General features: G+C 44.7%; 1 protein-coding gene across 2 annotated transcripts in view; it reads right to left on the bottom strand.

Annotated features, from left to right (window-relative positions):
• Positions 1 to 16,896: 16,896 nt before the first annotated feature.
• The window catches only part of PAXIP1 (PAX interacting protein 1), a 92,377-nt gene continuing 88,287 nt past the window's right edge, over positions 16,897 to 20,986 (bottom strand). For both annotated transcript variants that reach the window (XM_077808383.1, XM_077808384.1), the window contains 2 exons: positions 18,195 to 18,254; positions 16,897 to 17,381 (listed from right to left, as the gene is read on the bottom strand). In XM_077808383.1, the coding sequence (XP_077664509.1) occupies positions 17,365 to 17,381; positions 18,195 to 18,254 (77 nt within the window). In that variant the 3' untranslated portion in view covers positions 16,897 to 17,364. The remainder of the gene's footprint in view (positions 17,382 to 18,194; positions 18,255 to 20,986) is intronic.

Genomic DNA, 20,986 nt, shown 5'->3' with positions numbered 1-20,986 from the left:
AGAAAACAAAATCACTAATATGTTTTCGAAGGGAGGAAAGGATTCGCTCTCTCGCTCTCTCTCTCAGCATATGCGCAGTGTGCCCAGCCATTTAATTGCATCGTCAGCAGCCAGGTGAAGCGCCGGTAGCCCACGGTCGAAGTCAGTCAACAGACACTCATTAAAGGTGTGCAACGTAGCCTGAAGTTGACTGCATCTACATCGTGGGTCATTAGATAAACCCCGTTTGAAGAGACTGACCGCACAGTTGCCCTGTCCTGTTCGAAACTGTTTCAGAGATGACCACGGGTGCCGTGGTCGGTCAAAACCTGGTGGGCAGATGGCTGGGTCGGTGACAAGAGAGTGATTAACAACTGTCATTGCTGACCACTAGTTACACCAGGAAAGGATTAGAAATGCCACACAAATACCAATGAAGTCTGTTCTATTCACAACAGGATTTGGTTACAATTCTCTGCCACCTGAGAGAAGCTCCCCTCAGTCTTCATCTAGGTTCCTGTACTGGCAGCCAGCAGCACAGCCTCTGAATGCCACACACTGGTGCCCTCTTTGGGCGGCCCAGTCATGCACCTCTACCTGTGGCTGAAATCAATGGAACTCTTCACGTGAGCAAGGGAGGACTACTCACACCAGTAAAGTTTGGATTGGTAATTTAACTTTCAATCCTATCACATGTTTATTAGATGGGGACAACCTCCCCCTCCCCAGTCAAAACTGAATAATTATCCTTCTTCAACCTCCCAAAGACAGCACTTTTTTCTTTTTAAATCCTGTTTTAGAAACTAGAGATGTAGCGATCAACTGGATAGGGCACTGCTATGACCTGTTGTATGACCTTGCTCAAGACAGGTTTCAGAGTAACAGCCGTGTTAGTCTGTATTCGCAAAAAGAAAAGGAGTACTTGTGGCACCTTAGAGACTAACCAATTTATTTGAGCATGAGGTTTTGTGAGCTGAGCTGTAGCTCACGAAAGCTTATGCTCAAATAAATTGGTTAGTCTCTAAGGTGTCACAAGTACTCCTTTTCTTTTTGCTCAAGACACTATACCTCACTGTCCTTCTGTTTCTTTCCCACCTGATGCCTCGCTTGTCTCTTTAGACTGTAAACACTTCAGGGAAAGGGCTGTCATACTATTCATTTGTACAATACCTAGCGCAGTCGTGATTCGGTCACAGTGGAGACCTCCAAGTATACAAATAATAAACAGCAACAAATAATGCCATTTGCACTTGGAAAGCTAAAGGAGAGGTATGGCTGGACAGGAGGCTATTTTGCTGCTGAGCTGAGGATTGTCATTTAAATAAGTTTTACAGGTAATTTTAAAACAACACATAAAAGGTTGCAAGAAAAGCAGTTTTTCCATCTCTAGCTGAGGATATTATTTGGACTTGGCCAGACCAAGCCAACACTGCACCCTGAACATTCCCTGTAAATAACAACTGGATATTTGGGGAATAAAATGGACTTCACTTCTGACCAGTTTTCCTTTAATGTGTTTTCTACTGTAAGACAAAAAATTAGCAGTTTCCACAGTAAACTGTTTTTTCCCTCTACTTAGGTTACAAATTGCTCTCTCAGAGAAAGACATTTAATTGCTAAACTTTATGAGCCAGTATATTCAAAGGAAGAAAACATAAATCATACTCACGTGCTTTACAAATTAAAAAAAGCATGGTATGGCATGGTAAGACAGGAAATGAAGTCGTATCAGTCACTGCTAACTTTCAGATAGGGCATTAGACATTAGGAAGAAGTATTTAAAATGTGAGGGAACCGGGAAATTTATCCTAATACATCAACTCAAAGCATCTTTTCTTGTCAGGCAGCACATCATGAAACAAAGTTGTGGAGAAGCTGCTCGTAAACAAGCTGCTTTATTTCCTTTCTGGAGAAAAAGCATTCGGCTGATGACCCCATGTACAGGAGAGGAATAGACTAGATCACAGGGAGGAGCCAGTATGCGAGCCGAAAATGAGAGCTGCTGGCGGCAATGCAAACCTGAATGATCCTGAAGGGGAAAAAAAACAACCAAACCATCAGCTGTTTTTGAGTTTAGATGGAGACAGCAGGCAACCAAACACTCCATCATTGAGGTCAATTGACATTATTAACTTTTCACATACATAACTGTCGTGGGGCGGCTGCCCCACTCCTATGCCAGATTGGGCTACAGCAGGCCAGAGCAGCTGCGCAAGGCGGCAGCCAATCAGGGAGGGCCTGTTAGAGAGCCAATCAGGGCTGAGCAAGAGGCAATCAATCAGGGCCAGGCTAGGTCCTATATAAAGGCTGCCAGGTGAGAGGTAGTCAGTCTTTCCTAGACCTTCAAAGGGGAAAGTCTGTCTCCTGAGTGAGGAGACCAGCATCTGGGATAGTGCAGCACTGTGCAGGCTTGGGGGAGCAGAAGGGAACTCCAGCCTGGTACCTGCCAGGCTGCAGGACCTGATAGAAGGTGAAAGGGGGCCAAAGGGGAAGTGGCCCAGGGAGGAGAGGCAGACATGGGGAGTGAAGGAAGGCAGGGAGGCTGCTGCCAGAGGGTCCCTGGTTTGGGACCCAGAGTAGAGGGCAGGCCTGGGCCCCCCTCTTGTATTACACCCGGCTGTTAGAAGTGGCCATTGTGGACTGCACCTGACCTCTGACAAAAGGGGTTAAACTTTGGAGGTGTGGTTGGCCACTGCGTCTGGGGTGAAGCGGAAAGACTGCTGCCAACCCACCCCTGGAAGGGGGTGAGTGTGGACTAGGGGGCACTGTCAGAGGGCAGTGAGAAGGGAGCAATGGGGGTCCAGATGCCAACAGACGGCAAGAGATGGATGGGACACCACCAGCAGAGGGCGCACCACATGGATTGAACTAATTCCTGGAAGAACCAACAGGAGGCGCTGTGGTGGTGAGTCCCAACCCTGTCACAATAACCCATAACATTAACCACCAGGAATTATGTGAATTTACCTCAGTGTTAACTGTACCAAGACTAAGAAATGATAATATATGGATACCTTGCCCTTTGGGAGGTGATGAGAGAGAGGAGAAAGTAGAAAGAGTGAGGATGCATGAATGACATGGAATAGGAGGTTGCAGAAATCTAACTGGCCTGATGTTCTGCAGCTGGATGAAACCTCACATTGTCACACATGAGGACACTAGCACAATCAAAGATTTCTGGAATTATATTTTACCCTTAACAAATCAGGCAGAATCAGAATGGTATTGACCAGAAAGAAAAAAAGTTACTTGTTTGTTTGTTTTTAAATGAGCCCCTAAGATTGAACAGATTTCCCTTAGATACTAAACTTCTAAAAGCAGGAACTGTCTTTTGGTCATGTGTTTGCACCTAGCACTATGGAATCCTGGTTGGAGCCCTTCAGTGTTACTATAATACAAATAATATCCTCTTCAGAAAGTAAGTGCTAAGAGCTCACACTAAAACTCCCATGGACTCCCGCAGGAGAAGAATGTGGCCAGCACCTAGTGCTTATGAAAATTCCACCCCTACACTAGATAAACACTTAGTAATAGTATTCTGTGGGTTAAGAGAGGAATAGAATTGATAATGGCAGTGGCAAGATTCAGCTACTCAACCAGAGTGAAACTGTCCCCTGTGTAGATGATCAGCCCAAGGCATATATATATTCCTCAAATAGGTGTGGTGGGGTATACAAACGCCACACTGGGATGGAAAAAGTTAAAGAGCAGTACTGGGCCCAGCTAGCACCACCCCTCCAAGCCTGCAGAGCATGCTTTACTGGAGACAGGGTTAAAAACTGATCAACCCAGCTCAGAAGGCTGGAGAGGAGTGTAAACCTACCCTGAAGGCTACTGCCAAAAGGGGCTAGAGGGGCCTTCCTGAAGTACCAGGACTGTATGCTGAGCCTGGTTGGGGCTGACTGTTTGGTTTCCTTTTCCTTACCTGGGAGAGAAGCAGTGATGGGAAGTAGCCCAGGGAGGGTAACTCAGAGGGTTCCCCCAGGGGTCAAACACTACCGACCTTCCTAGGGCTCTGGGTCAGAGCCTGGTGGAGCGGGCAGGGTCCCCTACCACTGCCCCATGACTCAGTAGATGCTGACAACTGGGCCTCCGAGCCCCCTGAGGACATTATTGGAGTAGGACATTGGTGGAGAATGTGGGCAGCTTAGGGATCTAGGCCCAATAGTAGGCCAAAGAGAGAAAACGGCACAGACGGATACTGAGAATCTGCTAACGTGCATTCTTGAAAATCACCAGCAGCAGCAGACAGCCCAGCAGCAGCTACTGATTAGAGAGATGGCTGCCCAACAGCAGGAGCAACAAAAGCAACTCATCCAGCAAATGGTAACACTCCTACAAGCATCAGGAGCAAACTCAAGCCTAACCAGTGGAGGAGGGAACGCCAGTCCAACTTTGCCCATCCCAGTGAAGCTGACCAAAACGGAGCCCACGGATGTCCTTGACGCATTCCTGGTCACTTTCAAGCAGGTGGCTGTCACAGCCCAATGGCCCAGAGAAAGCCATCCTATTGGGTTCTTACTTGACCAGACTGGCCCAGACCACCTATTGAGGTCTCAACAAGATGACTGTCCTGGACTACACAACTAAGCAGACGCCTTCAACATATTGCCTTCAACAAACCTACCAACAACGGTTCCACCTTGAGAAATGCCGTGCAGTGCACGGCCATGAGCAGTTGCTCAAAGCCTGAAGCAACACCGCTGTCAGTGGCTCTAGCCAGAGGGTATAGTGGGGTCCAAGTGGCAGATAAGATCGTCACGGAGCAATTCACCCAAATCCTACCAATGGGAAGACGTGTGTGGGGTGAGACATTGGCTGGGGCAGTATCATTGGCAGGGAACTACCTGATGTCAGTTGAACCAGAGGCTGAAACACTGAAAGTCCGTCTGGCTCACCCTGGATCCTGTTGGAGCACCAATACCTGAATACTGACAAGGTAACAGGGAGCTTGGGTGCACAACCCTACTATGGGGGGCACAAGTCCACCCCACACTGACCAGAAGCCCCCCACTTGGCCCTTTGAATGACCTCACCCAAGGGGATTCCCTTTCTTGGGAGAATCAGCCAAGAAACCAAATATTCCCAGTGGGAGTGCTTTGCATATGGTCAACAAGGACACTTCAGAAAGGACTGCCCATTCATGGATTGTAATTACAGGCATGACTGGCAGCCAATAGCCAGGCCTGAAAGAGGAGCCTTGGGAAGATGTGGGTCCCAGTACAAGTGAATGGGGTAGCCATATAAAGGCTGATGGACTCAGGCTATAGCCAGACCTTAGTCCAGGAGAGGCTGGTGGGGACCGGAGGTAAAGATGAAGATATAATCTACCTCCAGTGTATCCATGGGCACATATGACTCTACCCAATGTGAGAAGTACAACTGACTGTACAAGATGATATGGAAACAGTTCAGGCTGGAATGGCAACAGACCTGGCCTGTTCAGTCACACTTGGGGGCGACTGGAAGTTCTTCAAGGAAGTGGTCAAAGGGTGGTGGGATATCTCTATGGCGAAAGTGGAGCCAGGGCCTGGAGACCCGGGAAGGCAGGATATGGCCACAGTAGCCGAGGAGGAGCCACGGGAAAAACATGGCTCAGGAAGAGAGAGACCTAGGAGAAGGACCATCCACACGGGGAAAAGGCCCATCATCCGGACCCATCTAGGGCCATAGGAGTACCCTACTGCCTGTCAACCTCAACCTGATGTCCAGCGATGCGGACTTTGTGGAACAATGAAGAAATGACCCCACCCTGAGCTGAGTTTATGAGCATCTGGCCCATGCAGATGGTGAGGTACTGGATCCCCAGAGTTAAAAGCATGGCCCATTTTGAACTGACAGGGGAGAGGGCATACCACATGATGAAGGATCCCAAGACGGGGGAGGTAAAGATGCTGCTCCTAGTAGCAAGGAAGTACTGGGGGGGGTATTACAATTGGTCCATACAGCCCCATATGGGGGTCACTTGGGGAGGGAAAAGACATTTTGATAGAATGACCCTGAGATTATACTGGCCAGGTGTCCACCTGGAGGTGCAAGACTATTTTGCTGCATGCCTGGAATGCCAGAGGACCAGAAGGCGGTCCCAAAGGCCACTACCCATTGTGTGAATTGGAGTCAACATGGTGGGCCCATTAGAGAAATCCATTGCGGGCACAAATATATACCAGTAATCTTGGACTAAGCTACCAGATATCCCAAGACTGTCCCATCTGGTCTGCAACAGTGGCTGCCATTCCTAGCGAACTCATAAAACTATTTGCCAGGGTGGGAATCCCAAAAAGAAATATTGATGGACCAAGGGACAAATTTCACCTTCTAATTGATGAAGTAGCTATGTGACCTAATGAAGGTAAAATCCTTAAGGACATTAGTCTACCACCCCCAAATTGACAGGCTGGCCGAACAATTTAACAAAACTTGTTTAACAAACAAATTAAAAGAAAATTCTGAGTTTGTGACCACTGGGACTGCCTGATCCCGCCTCTTTTGTTGGCAGCCTGTGAGGTGCCCCACTGGGTTCTCCCCATTTGAATTATTATATGGGAGACACCCAAGGGAGATCCTGGACCTCCTCTGGGAAACATGGGAAGAGCAAAGCACCAGGACAAGCAATGTAGTGAGGTATGAGAGACAGCTGCAGGAGAAAGTGAAGACAACCTATAGAAGGTGCAACACGCCCAGGAACAAACCTATAACAAAGGGGCCCAACTGCACGAGTTGCAGCCCAGAGACCAAGTGTTACTCCTGCTACCAACTCAAGTCCAAGTTGTTGATTAGCTGGCAAGGCCCCTTTGAGGTGATAAAAACGGTAGGGGTGATCAATTATAAGTAAGGTTAAGATTTAGTCATGGGTAATTTTAGTAAAAGTTATGGATAGGTCACGGGCAATAAACAAAAATTCAAGGCCCCATGACCTGTACTATATACCCCTGACTAAATCTTGGGTATTCTGGGGGCACAGCTACTGCTCTGGAGGGGTGGGCTCCAGGGCACCTGCTGGCTCTGTGTGGGCCTCCAGGGCACCCACTGGTCCTCAGGGTGGGCTCGAGGGTGCCCACTGGTGCTCGGGGTGGAGGGAGCTCCAGGACTGCCGCTGCTGCTGCTGGGGGTGGAGGTGGCCCGGGACCGCTGCTGTGGGGGGGCAGCCCAGGACTGCCGCAGGGGGCGGCCTGTGACTGCCACTGTTGCAGGGGAGGGTGGTGCTGCTCTGGCAGCCCTGGGGTCATTCTCATCTGCCAGCTGCAGAAGTCACAGAGATCCTGGAAAGTCATGGAATCTGTGACTTCTGTGACAGACTTGCAGCCTTAATTATGAGATCCAGAAACCCGGGAAAGGAAGTCTGACCTGATACACCTAGATAATCTGAAGGTCTGGAAAGGGCACGAGGGGCTCCCCATCACCCAATTTTCCCCTCCCCAGTCCCAGAGCTCATGCCTCAGGCCTCAACCCCACAAAGCTATGTGACAGTGCCTGGAGGAAAGGGTCTGCAGCCCGCATAAGAGCGACAAGCATGCCAGCTGATTGAATCGTTCCCAGAGGTGTTTTCAGCGGTACCCAGGTGGACCTACTTGATGTTATATCATATAGACACCAAACATGGGAGGAAGGTATGTGAGAGCCGGAGGAAGATGAGGGAGACAGTTCACCAAGTTATGATAGAACTGGGAGTCCTTGAAGAGTTGTACAGTGAGTGGAGGAGCTCCATCATGCTTGTACCAAAACTGGATGGGTTGACATAGTTCTGTACCAACCTCTGGAAGATAAATGCCATTTCAGGGAGGTGTTTGCAACACCTAACTTTGAGGAACTTAGAAAAATCACTGGACCAACAATGGGATCAACAGAGACTGAGTTGGCACCTACACTATACGTGGAGCAGATGTGTCTCCGCATGTGGAATACACATCAGGATCAGCACTCCAAGGTTTTCTTTCTTTGAAATGTACAGTAAGTTTCCCTTTTAGCATGTCTGTTTTCTTCTTCATTCATCCATATGTGCTTCTTGTGAATTGTATCTAATTATTACTCTGTTATTCCTTTAGCCCGATTGGGTTGGTATTTCTTTACTCTTCCTGTGCATATACCTTGTATTTGAAGCTTGTGTGAGGAAGGATTTTTCCAGTGGTTAGAGCTCTAGCCTAGGACATGGGAGACCTACATTCAACTCCCTGTTCCACCAGACTTGTGACCTTGGGTGTTGAGGATAAAACCATTAAAGATTGCGAGGCGCACTGATACTACAGTGATGGGGGACATATCAATACTCTAAAAGAGAGAGCAAACTGGATTCTCAACATAATGTGAGGGATAAATGGATTCTCAGAACCAGAATGTTAGTATTAACACATCAGAATGAAGACTTTCTACAAAGAATACCCAGGAATGTTATGAGCTAAAAATGTCTGCTTCATGTTGCTGTTTACATTATTCTGGAAGGGAACAAGCTGCTCATTTTGTCCTCTGAAGGAGAGCCATTAGGATCAAGTCAGACACCAAGGGTATGTGTGCAATGCAAGCCCAGGGTTAGTGGAACTTGAGTTAGCAGACCCTAGTCTGTTAACCCAGGGCTTGAGTGTCTACACTCATTTGTAACCCTAGATTAGGACTTGTTGAACTCTGGGCCTCAATCTGGAGCTCCAGTGTCTACACTGCATTATGCAGGCCTGAGTCCAACCACCTAGATCCCAGACTTCCTAGTGCCATCCCAAAATGTGCTTCCTCTAGCCCTTTGTTTTTTGGTGTAGTGTGGGAAAACTGGACTGCCTACCAAACTTGACTGTCCAGAAGACACAAAGTCAGGCTGTAGGATTGTGGAATACTGTTGCAGATTCCCAGAGCATGAGTCCGGTGGGGCTGTGCCTACACTGCAAAGCAATAGGGCTTGAACCCTAGGACCCAGCTTGACTCCAGCTCAGAGCTTCCACCCCCTTGGGATCCTAGGTCCCTGGTTCCAAGCCCTGGACTAGCATGATTTGTGTGTAGATGAAAGGGGGGTTAGGTTTGAGCCTGATTTCAAAAGCTGGGCTTACATTGCAGTATAGATATCGCCCAAGTAACTAACTCCATAAAATGCACCATTCTTTGAAAATACTCTCTCAAAATCTAATATTGGAATCCTGCATCAAATCCTCCCTTGACCACCAATCATACACCCAACATCTGTGCAAGCCAGTTGGCTCTGGACAGCTCCTGTGGTTCTTGAAGGACTATTTCTTGGCAGATTTTTTTCTTTTACTCTAATTGAAAGGTTAATCAAAATCCTTCATATTGTATGTTGGCTACATAAACACTGTCTCCACTGATGATGAAACAGATGCTTTACAGCTCACAGTTCTCAGGGGGTTCATTTGTTCCATCATTGCATTAACTTTTCTTCAAGCTACTCTATGCAATAACTGACAGTATTTTGGATAGCTTTCATGAAATGAAATTGTTACCTTTAAGAGGCTACAAGATTCTCCTCTTCTCACTGTTCTGTATTTCTGGTAAATAGTAATACATCAACATCATAGCTGCTGAAGAGAGAAGAAATTAATCTTAAAGGTCAGAACAGTTATAAAAAGATACAAGTAGGGCCAAATCCAGCAGTTCTATTTCAATCCCTAGGCAAAATTTCTATCCCATTCAATGCTACATTTGCCTGAGTAAAGATGACAGGATTTGCACTGCAGTAGATAGCTCTAACAATTTTAGCAGTAAGATCCCAGTCCTGCAAAGGCATATGCATGTGCTTAATTTTATGCACCGTGAGTAGTCCCACTGATTTTTGCCATGAGTAGTTACGCACACATGAACAGAGGCAGCTAACAGGAGAGTTTCAGAGGGAGTAGCTCCAGCAGCAAATTCTGTGCTTGGAGGTAGTGGAACTTGGTGGATGGTCTGTTTGTGAGCTGCTGTTCTGTGTATACAGGTTATGTAGCTGGGCCGTGGGCCTGAGTAAGCCCTTGGAGCTTTGATCACTGCCTTGCTAAGGCTGAAGGGCACCAGCAGTGTCCTGTTCCCTTTCCTGCCTGAAACCAGAAGGAATTTCCTGTGCCTGAAGCGTGAACTGGTGGCTGTGCTGGAGGGAAAGACTCCTGAATGGGAGGACAAGCTGAGACACTGTTGAACTCCTGGGCAACCAAGTTCAGGAAACACCAGGAAGGAAGAATAGAGTTGGCTGTAAAGAAAAATCGGTGAGAGGGAGTCAGGCAGGAAGCCTGGCAGTTCATAACCACCAGAAGTGAGTATTTGGCACTGGTGCGATCGCTGCTGCAATACTGTGTCCACTTCTAGTGCCCACAATTCAGTTGATAAACTGAAGAGGGTTCAGAGAAGAGCCATGAGCATGATTAAAGCACTAGAAGACATGCCTTCTAGTGATAGACTCTAGAAGCTCAAATCTAGTTAGCTTAACAAAGAGGTTAAGGGATCTTCTTGTTGTGTCCTCATACTGCTTCTTGCTACATCTGTGCACATGACTGCCCAATCAATGCACTCCACCAGGCCATATTTTGAAGCTCTCTGCTACAGTCATAGGCATTGGGGCCAGTGGCATAGCCCCACTTGATCATTGCATCTCTAGTCTGGCTAGCTCCTGTGTGGAGTTGATTAAGGTAACACCATATAGTCCTCAACTGATCTGTAAAAAGTGGAAGGTGGGACTGATCTGTAGCAAGTGGGAGCTAGAGCACACAGGCTATAGGGTCATTTTCTACTCTTTGCCATAACTGTCACCCAGACAAGGGTTCAATGTTAGGTGTTTAATGGTGGCAAGAAAACTTTGTTGTGACTTCAGTCGACTAAGCATCCTGGTTATACAGTGGATGTCTTGGATCTGTGCATCACCTTGTACACTTGACTCTTAACAAGTTTGTGGTGTATATATAAGGAGCAATATCTGCAAGGATGTAGAGGCTGTTGAAGTGAGAGAGCCTAAGGCATCCTGCAATATAGTGGCCTGCAGTGTGAGGGGATCTGGCCCGCGGTGTGAGGGGATCTGGCCCACACTGCACAGACTTATTCAGCAGAGAAGTAGAAAAGGGCCAGTACTGTTCCATTGATTGGAGAATGGACAGGTCAGCATCCCACTTTGATGTAACCAGCTTGCTGATAATGTTTCAGATGCCAACCTTGGCTTTAGTTTTCTCAATGTGGACTCTACAGGAGAATGCACAGTTGAGTAACTCTGCGTTATACAAGATTTATGGAGTTTGTGCTTGGTTTTTGAGCCAGAATGCACTGACTTGTGACTTTACTAGGTTTAGCATGCAGTTCGTTGGCTGCCTAGTATTTGTCTAGGGTGCTAAGTGCATTCACCAGAGTACTCTCTAATATGCCAAACTTCTTAGGCTGTGTGTCACAGATCATCTGCGCAGATAAAGCATCTTGTGCAGGGTAGGTTGGCTGGTCATTTGTGCAGATGTTGAAAAACCTAGATGCTAAGACACCTCCTTTTGGGGGGGTGGGGGTGGGGGGAGACCCATTCTTCTGTTGTTCCCATTGGCTCTGTTTGCCACAAGTTCATGAAGACTCTTCTGTTCTCCAGTATGGTCTGTATTAGCTTTGTGAAGTGGTGGCTCTTCATCACCATTGATACCTTGGCAAGGAGCCTGTGATTGACTGTATTGTAGGCGTCTGAGAAACCAACAAACACTGCGTCCATAATCAATCCCTTTTCATATCCATCGTTGATATATGGTCAAATTTGGAAGCTGTCCAGTATATAACTGACCTGGGTGAAAGCCAGCCTGTCATATAGAACAGTTACATCAGTAGGTTAAGGGGTGACTTGATTAGTCTATCAGTACCGACATGGGTGTGATGGGGCTGTGGGTTGCAGCCCTGCCTTTACAAAAAGTACAGACTGCACTGAGACCTTCTTGTTTGTGAACACCACTATGTAGTTTAGTGTTCTAATCCCTCCTCCCATACATAGTGGTGTCTCCACACCATTACACACTGTATCTCAACTTTCTAACCCTTTTCCCAAAAGGGGTGTGTGGTAAGGTGTCACTGGTTCTCCAAGCCTTCTATTTCTCTCCTTCTCTTCCCCCCCGAAGCACTCCTTCCTGTGCCCTTTTATATGGCTTCCCTATTAATGGGCTAATTGACTCATTAGCCTCAATCTGGCCTGGTAATCAAGTACACCTCTGTCCAATTAGGTCTTCTCCAGGAGATCCTAATTAACACTAATAGTGACTAGGAGTACTGACTTAAATGCTAGCCTTCAGCACTCTGCCACAACTGGGAACAAATATTTAGTAATGGGTTCTTCAGTCTAGCAGAGAAAGGTATAACACAATCCAATGGCTGGAAGCTGAAGCAAGACAAATTCAAACTGGAAATAAGGTGTAAATACTAATTAACCATAGGAACAATTTACCAAAGGTCATGGTGGATTCTCCATCACCAACAACTTTTAAATAAAGAGTGGATAACTTTTTATTATTTTTTTCTAAAAGATCTGCTCTAGCAATTTTTGGGGGGAAGTTCTATGGCCTGTGTTATACAGGAGCTCAGACTAGATGATCATAATGGTCCCTTCTTGCTTATGAACCTATTAATTGCAGGATCAGGGCCTAAATTTGTTAGGAGATTAATCTTTGTAGTGTACTGTGAAGACATGAAGTTTTGTAGAACTCAGACTGGCACAAATGATTATGCATTGAAAATATTTCTGCTTCAGAACAATTGCTTTAAATGCAAGGCCAGGAGCAACAAACGCAGGGTTTTTTGTTTTGTATAACAAAAAACCTCTTAACCCCCACAAACTGATGCACAGCACAGAGAAAATGCTTTTTAAACAGCATATAACAGCTAACACATCAGTTTTAATTTTTATATCACAATCTGTGAAATTCATAAACATACCAAAAGGGAATATTACCCCATTTAATTTAAAAGTTTTTTATTATACAACCATAGAATAACAGAAGTGTAGGACTGGAAGGGACCTCAATAGATCATCTAGACTAGTCCCCTGCACTCAAGGCAGGACTAGGTAAAAACAAACCACTCAAATGGTCTATTCTAATCTTAAAAACCTCCCGTGACCAAGATGCCACAACATCTCTGGGCAATTTGTTCCAATGCTTAACTATCCTGACCGTTAGGAAGCTTTTCAGCCCATTGCTGCTTGTCCTACCCTCAGAAGTTAAGGAGAACAATTTTTCTCCCTCCTTGTAACAATTTTATGTACCTGAAAACAGTAACCATGTTCCCCCTCAATCTTCTCTTCTCCAGACTAAATAAACCCAATTTTTTTCAATCTTTCCTCAGAGTTCACCTTTTTTAGAACTTTAATAATTTTTGTTGCTTTCCTCTGGACTTTCTCCAATTTGTCCATATCTTTCCTGAAATGTGGTGCCCAGAACTGGACACAATACTTCAGCTAAGGCCTTCTCAGAGCAGAGTGGAAGAATTACTACTTGTGTCTTGCTTACAATGCTCCTGCTAATACATCCCAGAATTATGTGGTGTGTTCGGTGTGAGGTTTTTTGTCCCCCCAAGAGTATTACACTATTGACTCATTTAACATGTGATCCACTATTAATCCCAGATCCTTTTCCACAGTACTCCTTCCTAGGCAGTCACTTCCCATTTTGTATGTTTGCAATTGATTGTTCCTTCCTAAGTGGAGTACTTTGCATTTGTCCTTACTGAATTTAATTCTGTTTAGTTCAGACCATTTCTCTAGTTTGTCTGGATCATTTTGAATTATAATTCTAGCCTCCAAAGCATGTGCAACCCCTCCCAGCTTGGTATTGTCCACAAAATTTACAAGTGTACTCTATGCCATTATCTAAATCATCGATGAAGATCTTGAACAGAACTGTAACCAGGACAGATTCCTGCAGGACTCCATTCAATATGCCCTTCCATGTCGACTGTGAATCACTGATAACTAGTCTCTGGAAACAGTTTTCCAACCAGTTATGCACCCACCCTAGAGTAGCTCCATCTAGGCTTTATTTCCTAGTTTGTTGAGAAGATCACGTGAGACTTTTGATAAAGTCTTAGGCTGTCTACACTACAGCCTATGTTGCCAAAACATATGTTGCTCGGGTGTGAATATTCCATCCCCTCAGAGACATGTTACACCGACATAAGCATTCATGTGGACAGCACTATGTCGGTGAGAGAGCTTCTCCCACCGACATAACTTACACCACTCATGGAGGTGGGGGTTTTTATGCTCACAGGAGAGCTCCCTCCCATTGGTACAGCTGTGCCACTGAAGCACTGTATGTATAGACATATCCTTACTAAAGTCATGATATACCACTTCCCCCATCCACAAGGCTTGTTACCCTGTGAAAAAAGCTATTAAGTTGGTTTGACATGATTTATTCTTGACTGTTTCTTATCACCTTATTATGTTCTAGGTGTTTGAAAACTGATTGCTTGATTTCCTCCATAATCTTTCTGGGTACTGAAGTTTAAACCGATTAGTCTAATTCCACAGGTTGTCCTTATTCCCTTTTTTATAGATTGACACTATTTGCCCTCTTCCGGTCCTCTGAAATCTCTCCCATTTTCCATGTGTTTTTGAAGATAATCACTAATGGCTCATATCTCCTCAGTCAGCTCCTTGAATATTCTAGGATGTATTTCATCAGGCCCTGGTGCCTTGAAGACATTTAACTTGTCTAAGTAATTTTTATCTTGTTGTTTCCCTAATTTAGCCTCAGATCATACCTCATTTTCACTGCCTTTTGCTATGTTAGACATCAGATTGCTGCTAACCTTTTTGGTAAAAACTGAAAACAAAGAAGTTGTTTAGTAATTCTGCCATTTTCAGATTTTCTGTTATTGCCTCCTCCCCTCCCCCGTCATTGAGCAATGGGCCTATCCTATCCCTGGTCTTCCACTTATTTGTATAATGTTTTCTTGTTACCCTTTGTCTCTAGCTAGTTTAGTCTCATTCTGTGCCTTCGCCTTTCTAATTTTGTCCCTACATGCTGCTCGTTTGTTTATATTCATCCTTTGTAATTTGTCAGTTTCTCCTTTATGTAGGACTCTCTTGAGTTTCAGATCATTGACAATCTCCTGGTTAAGCCAGTGTGGTTTATTGCCATACTTCGTCTTTCCTACACAGTGGGATAGTTTGCTCTTGTGCCCTTATAATGGCTCTTTAAAAAACTGCCGATACACAGCAGAAATTCCTTTTGAATGAAAACAATAACCCATCAGGAAATACCCAGCTAGTTGACTCCAGCTGCATTTTCGCACCTCTTATGTGATTCCCAGAAGTATTAAAATTAAACAAATACTGTGACGGTTGATTTAAACATCAACAATGAGAATTATTTCACTGCTGATTAAACCCTACAAGAAAGAGATCATATTACAAAAAGCTGCACAACTTGCTGAGTGGCATCCAATTTTGGTGTCAAAGAGGTGGAAGTTTGGAGAGTCTTGGTTTTTTTGTTTTTGTTTTCCCCTGTTCTGATCCTGGCTAACATCTGCTCCCTTTCAGCCTCTCCACCTACCCTGAAGCAAGAGACAACTTATTTCTCATGGCTTTGTCACTTGTTGATAGGACAGCCATACCAAAACTCATGCCAATAAAACCTTTGTCACCATCATTTTCTGTACCCCCCACACACAAATCACTACTCAGAGTAAAAAGATAGGAAGTGAAAACTACAATGCTAAAGAAAACTTAAGTGATAGTTCCTGTAGCTTAAGATATTTTCCATGGTGGTAAGAACCTAGGACAACAAGGCTGTTTCCTTAAATATCTTCACACTTAACTCTCAGATTCTAGAAGAGTGCAGTGTACCAACATTCACTGCTTTCTAAATAGTTTCAGAGCTCTTACTGACAATGTCCACATGCCCAAGAGTGAGACTCTGCAGAGGCAATTCTCAATGAAGAATCAATATTTATTTTGAATGATACATGTTTCAACAACAACAAAAAAATTTCAATAGATATCACTAGAACTGGCAAAAAAGTCATGAAAATTTTTAGCAAAATTTTTAACTCAATTTTATCCAGCTCTAAGATCAGCAGTAAACAGACTGTATAGTTTGAAGATGTCATGTACTATAGCAACCCCAGGGAGGAGCAAAAAATGGTTAAGAAATCACATCAGAGTGCAGGACTCCAGTTCAGCAAGGTACTTAACCATATGCCTAACTTTAAACATTCCCAGAAGGGAAGCAACAGAGAGGTCAAATACCACAGAGATTTTATGTATTCTCTAATAAAGGAGTACTTGTGGCACCTTAGAGACTAACAAATTTATCTGAGGATAAGCTTTTGTGAGCTACAGCTCACTTCATCAGAGTGAGCTGTAGCTCACGAAAGCTTATGCTCAAATAAATTTGTTAGTCTCTAAGGTGCCACAAGTACTCCTTTTCTTTTTGCAGATACAGACTAACACGGCTGCTACTCTGAAACCCATGTATTCTCTAAAACAAAGTACGTAGTTTTAAATTAAATAGTATTTGCTTCACCAGCAAGCACAAACTCTTCGGGGGAGAGGTAAACATAACTGCTTGTTGATTAAGCAAAATATAGGTGCTCTCAGACTTTTTTAAATTTATTTGTTGATTAGGATTAGGAATCTAAAGCAATAAATAAGATGTAATGGCATGTGTATTGCAAGAACAGTTCACTTTTGATAAAATAAAAGTGAAAATTGAGAGATTTTAAAAAATATTTCATAAAATTGATTATACAGAAGAAAGTTATCACAACAGAGTTAAGAGTGTGGGCTGTAGTCACTCCCTCCTCCAAGTTTATAAATGTGTTCCTTCCAACACATTTATACACTTACAAGAATTTCCCTTTAATTTACCTGGCTTTCATATATTTACATACCCCAAAAAATAAACTTATAATCTTACACCACTTGCAAAAATGATTCACTTTCTTTTACCAGAGTGCCATAACTGCACAATATTTAAAAAAACACCACTAAAATTTAGAGTAAAACACTTATAGTACATTTATTTAAAACTTGGGAAAAATACCAATATAAAAGAAAATAGAGTAAGAAATAAAGTACAAAACATTTTCAGTCTTCAAATCCATAACTTAAGAGACAGCAAGCCCTTTTTATTTTTATTTTCACATCCAAATTTTCCTTTAGGTTGAAGTACCATAGTTAAAATGTTTAAAAACTAGCAAACTAATTATATCTAAAATGGGATCTTTTAAAACAGTAGTATAATACAAAACATAGTAAATTATGTTTTTCTCATAATAAAATTACACATCCTAAAAAAGATGCAGTTTATTTTTGCTTTCCTGCTTTGAACTGCTCATCATCCCAAGGAACACAGCTGGAAAACAGCACTCACAGGAAGTATTAGTTACTTTACACGGTGGCTGGAACAGCTAGATTTAATGCTCCAAGGACTCCAAAGCAATAAGGCATTTTACTATCCATCAAGTAAATTTATATGTAAGTTTGTTAAGGGAACACAACTTTGAAAAATCAGTGCAGAAAACATTTACATAAAACATTAACTCAAAGTATACTACTTGCTTTTCTTAGGTGAATATTACTGATAGCTACAGGGTTTACAACATTCTGGACTAATGAGCTATTTGCTACTTCTAGAAACCACTGACATAACATTAAGCAAAAGTATAAATTCTATGTTCAATCTAATTTTTTTTATGTTCAGAGTAATCTTTTCTAGAATATACTTCAAACAAGCCACAAATTTTTAGGATTCCTCCCCCAGCCCACCAATCAATTACATCGTATTTATGTAGTACCTTCTTTATCCATCTTTGATACATTATTGCAATCCAAAAATGTTTAGTTTCAGTAATCCAGATAAAATCTGACATTTTAAAATTAATTATTCAGATCACTCCCCAACTCACCTACCGCAAAGTGTTCTCTGCTTTGGGGCATCCGAAGTAATCTGTCAGGTACTGGGAAAACAGCAAGTAAGTTTTCCACAAATGCACCCAAGTCTTAAATTCAAGACAAAGCAGGCAGTGTCTAGATAGGTCTAACTGTGCAAAAAGGGAGGAGGATGAATATGACAGAGGAGATTACACATATGAGTGATTGTAATGCCTTCTGTGACTGGAAAAAAGTCACCAAATTCATTCCACTTTAAATTGAACCTACATCTCCAGAAACCACAGACTAACGTTGTAACTTACCTTGTCTCCTAGTATATAAATACATTTAGTAAAACCACAGAACCTTTCCCAACAATCACTGAAGCATTTCTTGGTTTTCATATAAAAAGGATATGATTCATAATCCAGTGTTTGAGTAAGTACTCCAGTCAGAACAAACTCAGCATTATGGACATCTAGAAATATTAAAAAAAAAGATTAATATACTACAGAGAGAGCCTTCTTCATTCTACATCACAAGGAGCATGGGGGAATCAGCTGAGATATGTCCACTGACAGACCTAGAATTGAACACTGAAGAACTGGAAGATGGGCATTCTCTTAGGATTGTTTTACTGTGACCATATTTCCTCTACCAGTGCAACACAGCTGAAGTCTACTGACTTGGCCTATCTGCTTGACCACTTGCCTGAAATGGACCCTGATCCTGCGCAAAGTTCTGTTTGAGAAAAACCCTGTAAATCACTGAAGCACCCCAGGAGTGCAGTCCTGTCAGTGAAGCACTACAGGAGCACATAGGGAGAGGGGTCTGTCCACACGGAGTTCAGTGCAGGATCAAAGCTTTGGTTAGGAAGGTGGTGTTTTTTCCTTTTGTCTGAAGCGTGATTACTGTTGGTTATTGCACTGGGTCCGTATTTGTGGCTACTGCATATAGACGTTCAAGTACTGTCTGTGTGGATCCCGCTATTGGTGTTTGGGCATCTCATGCACGCAGGTTCAGAAAGTTTGGCCAGCAGTGTCAACTGGGTCCGCACATGCACCCTGCATGTCCCAGTTTCCCAAACCCAAGGGCATAAAAGGGAGTGCAGCCCCAACTGCCATTCAGTTCCCTCTGACTGCCTATGGCAGCGAGTTGAAACTGCCTACAGTCCTCCCTGCTACACACAGCAGAGTCAGAACGTCTCTGTTTGTCCCCTCTCCAGCGCAGGATTAGTTTGTGTTCTTCGGTCCTATTGACAAATTTATTTTCTTCAGATCCTTCAGGATTGGTATCAAGGCAATTTCCCCACCTCACACCAAACACAGACCCAAGTGTTTAAGCCCTGCCCTTCAATGATGGCATCATATCTGTCTATGAAATGGATTCTCACCCTGTGGTTCTTAGGGGGACGCGTCTCAATGGGTGCTCCACTCTCGGTGTACTTGTGCCCCCGTGCCTTTGATGGGAGATTTCTCATAGCGGCGTCTGTTCGGCCTGCACATGCACTACGTTGGGGTGGCTCCGGAGCCACACGCGGCTCTCCAGACGTTAACGTGCGGCGCCTTGTCTAGGCACCGACTCCGGGGCTGGAGCTACAGGCCCCAACTTGCCAATGTGCCGGGGGGGGGCTCACTGCTCAACCCCCGGCTCTGCCACAAGCCCTGCCCCCACTCCACCTCTTCCCACCCCCTCCCTTGAGCCTGCCATGCCCTCGCTCCTTCCCCAACCTCCCCCCACTCCCCCCCGAGCCTCCTGCATGCCACAAAACAGCTAATCAGGATGTGCGGGTGGGCGCTGATCTGCGGGGCTGCCGGTGGGCAGGAGGCGCTGGGAGCGGGGTGGGGGGCTGCTGATTTATTACTAAAAAGAAGAGGAGGATTTGTGGCACCTTAGAGACTAACAAATGTATTTGAGCATAAGCTTTCGTGAGCTACAGCTCTCTTCACTGGATGCAGCTGTAGCTCACGAAAGCTTATGCTCAAATACATTTGTTAGTCTGTATTCGCAAAAAGAAAAGGAGGACTTGTGGCACCTTAGAGACTAACATGGCTGCTACTCTGAAACCTGATTTATTACTGTGGCTCTTTGGCAATGTATATTGGTAAATTCAGGCTCCTTCTCAGGCTCAGGTTGGTCATCCCTGCGCTACGTCGTCTCATGCTCCACACCGCGTGCAGCATATAGTGCTGTGCAGAACTGCCCTCAGTTCCTTCTCTGCTGTGACGCTCCACAGCACACAGCTCCAAAGCAGAGGGGAAGGAGGGCGAACAGTGAAGCACCTCTAGGGAAACACCTCTCAAAGAGCCAGTTACTGCACTGAGTAACCATTTCTTCTTCTCGTTTGAGTAGTGTCTCCGTCTGTGCTCCATTCTAGGCGACTATGAGCCGTTCCTCTTAAGGAGGAGGGGGCTTCAGAGTTAAGTCCATATTGAATAAAGTAATAACAAAGCTAAACACAGCAGAGATGACATAACTGTGGATAGTGGAGGGGCACAACTGAAAGGCTTTGGGAGGGGCAGGTGATCTCCCCACGTGTTGCCTCTGCTTCCACTCCCTGACTCACCTCAGAAGGTGGTCTACAAAGCTGGCAGTGGGAAGTGCTTGCACTCCAGCAGCAGGGATGGAGAAGCAGCCCCGTACACCGAGGGGGAAGGAGCTCAGCCTGCAGCCAGTCACCCTGCTTCTTATTCCCTCCCCACGCTGCATGGACAGACGAGTGCAGCCACCAGGGGAGCTGCTGCTGCTTTGCTGCTGGGCGCCCCAACAAATCGGGGCGGGAGGGGAATGACACATGACCCGGCATGCCCGCCCCTCCACGCGTCACCTCTGAAACACAGCACCAGAAGCAGAGTTGTGAGGTTTCGCATAGTGCTCAGCAAAGGCATGTACAGGGGTCAAAGTTGCAGTGCTACATTTTCAGTAATGGGAACATTCTTCAAAAAGGCTTAGACAGACCACACAGAATGAGTACGTATGTCCAAGGCTGCTTGGAAATTGCAAGATTGATAGCAACAACTAAAACAGCCGGATATCCATTTGGAAAGCCTTGAGACTGCAGACCTTTCTGATCTGTCCCAAATTGTTTGTCTCAATTGCAGACACTTTCTGAAAGATCTAGTCCCATCAAGACAGAAGGCCAGGGCTCTTCTCACTCGTAGAAATTTGGGGAGAAATTGTCATGTGACTATCTTTGAAAAATAAAGTGAA

This window comes from Eretmochelys imbricata, chromosome 2, assembly GCF_965152235.1.
Source record: "Eretmochelys imbricata isolate rEreImb1 chromosome 2, rEreImb1.hap1, whole genome shotgun sequence".
Lineage (NCBI taxonomy): Eukaryota > Metazoa > Chordata > Testudines > Cheloniidae > Eretmochelys > Eretmochelys imbricata.
The sequence above is the reverse complement of the archived record's forward strand: the minus strand, read 5'-3'. Positions and strand labels throughout refer to the sequence as shown.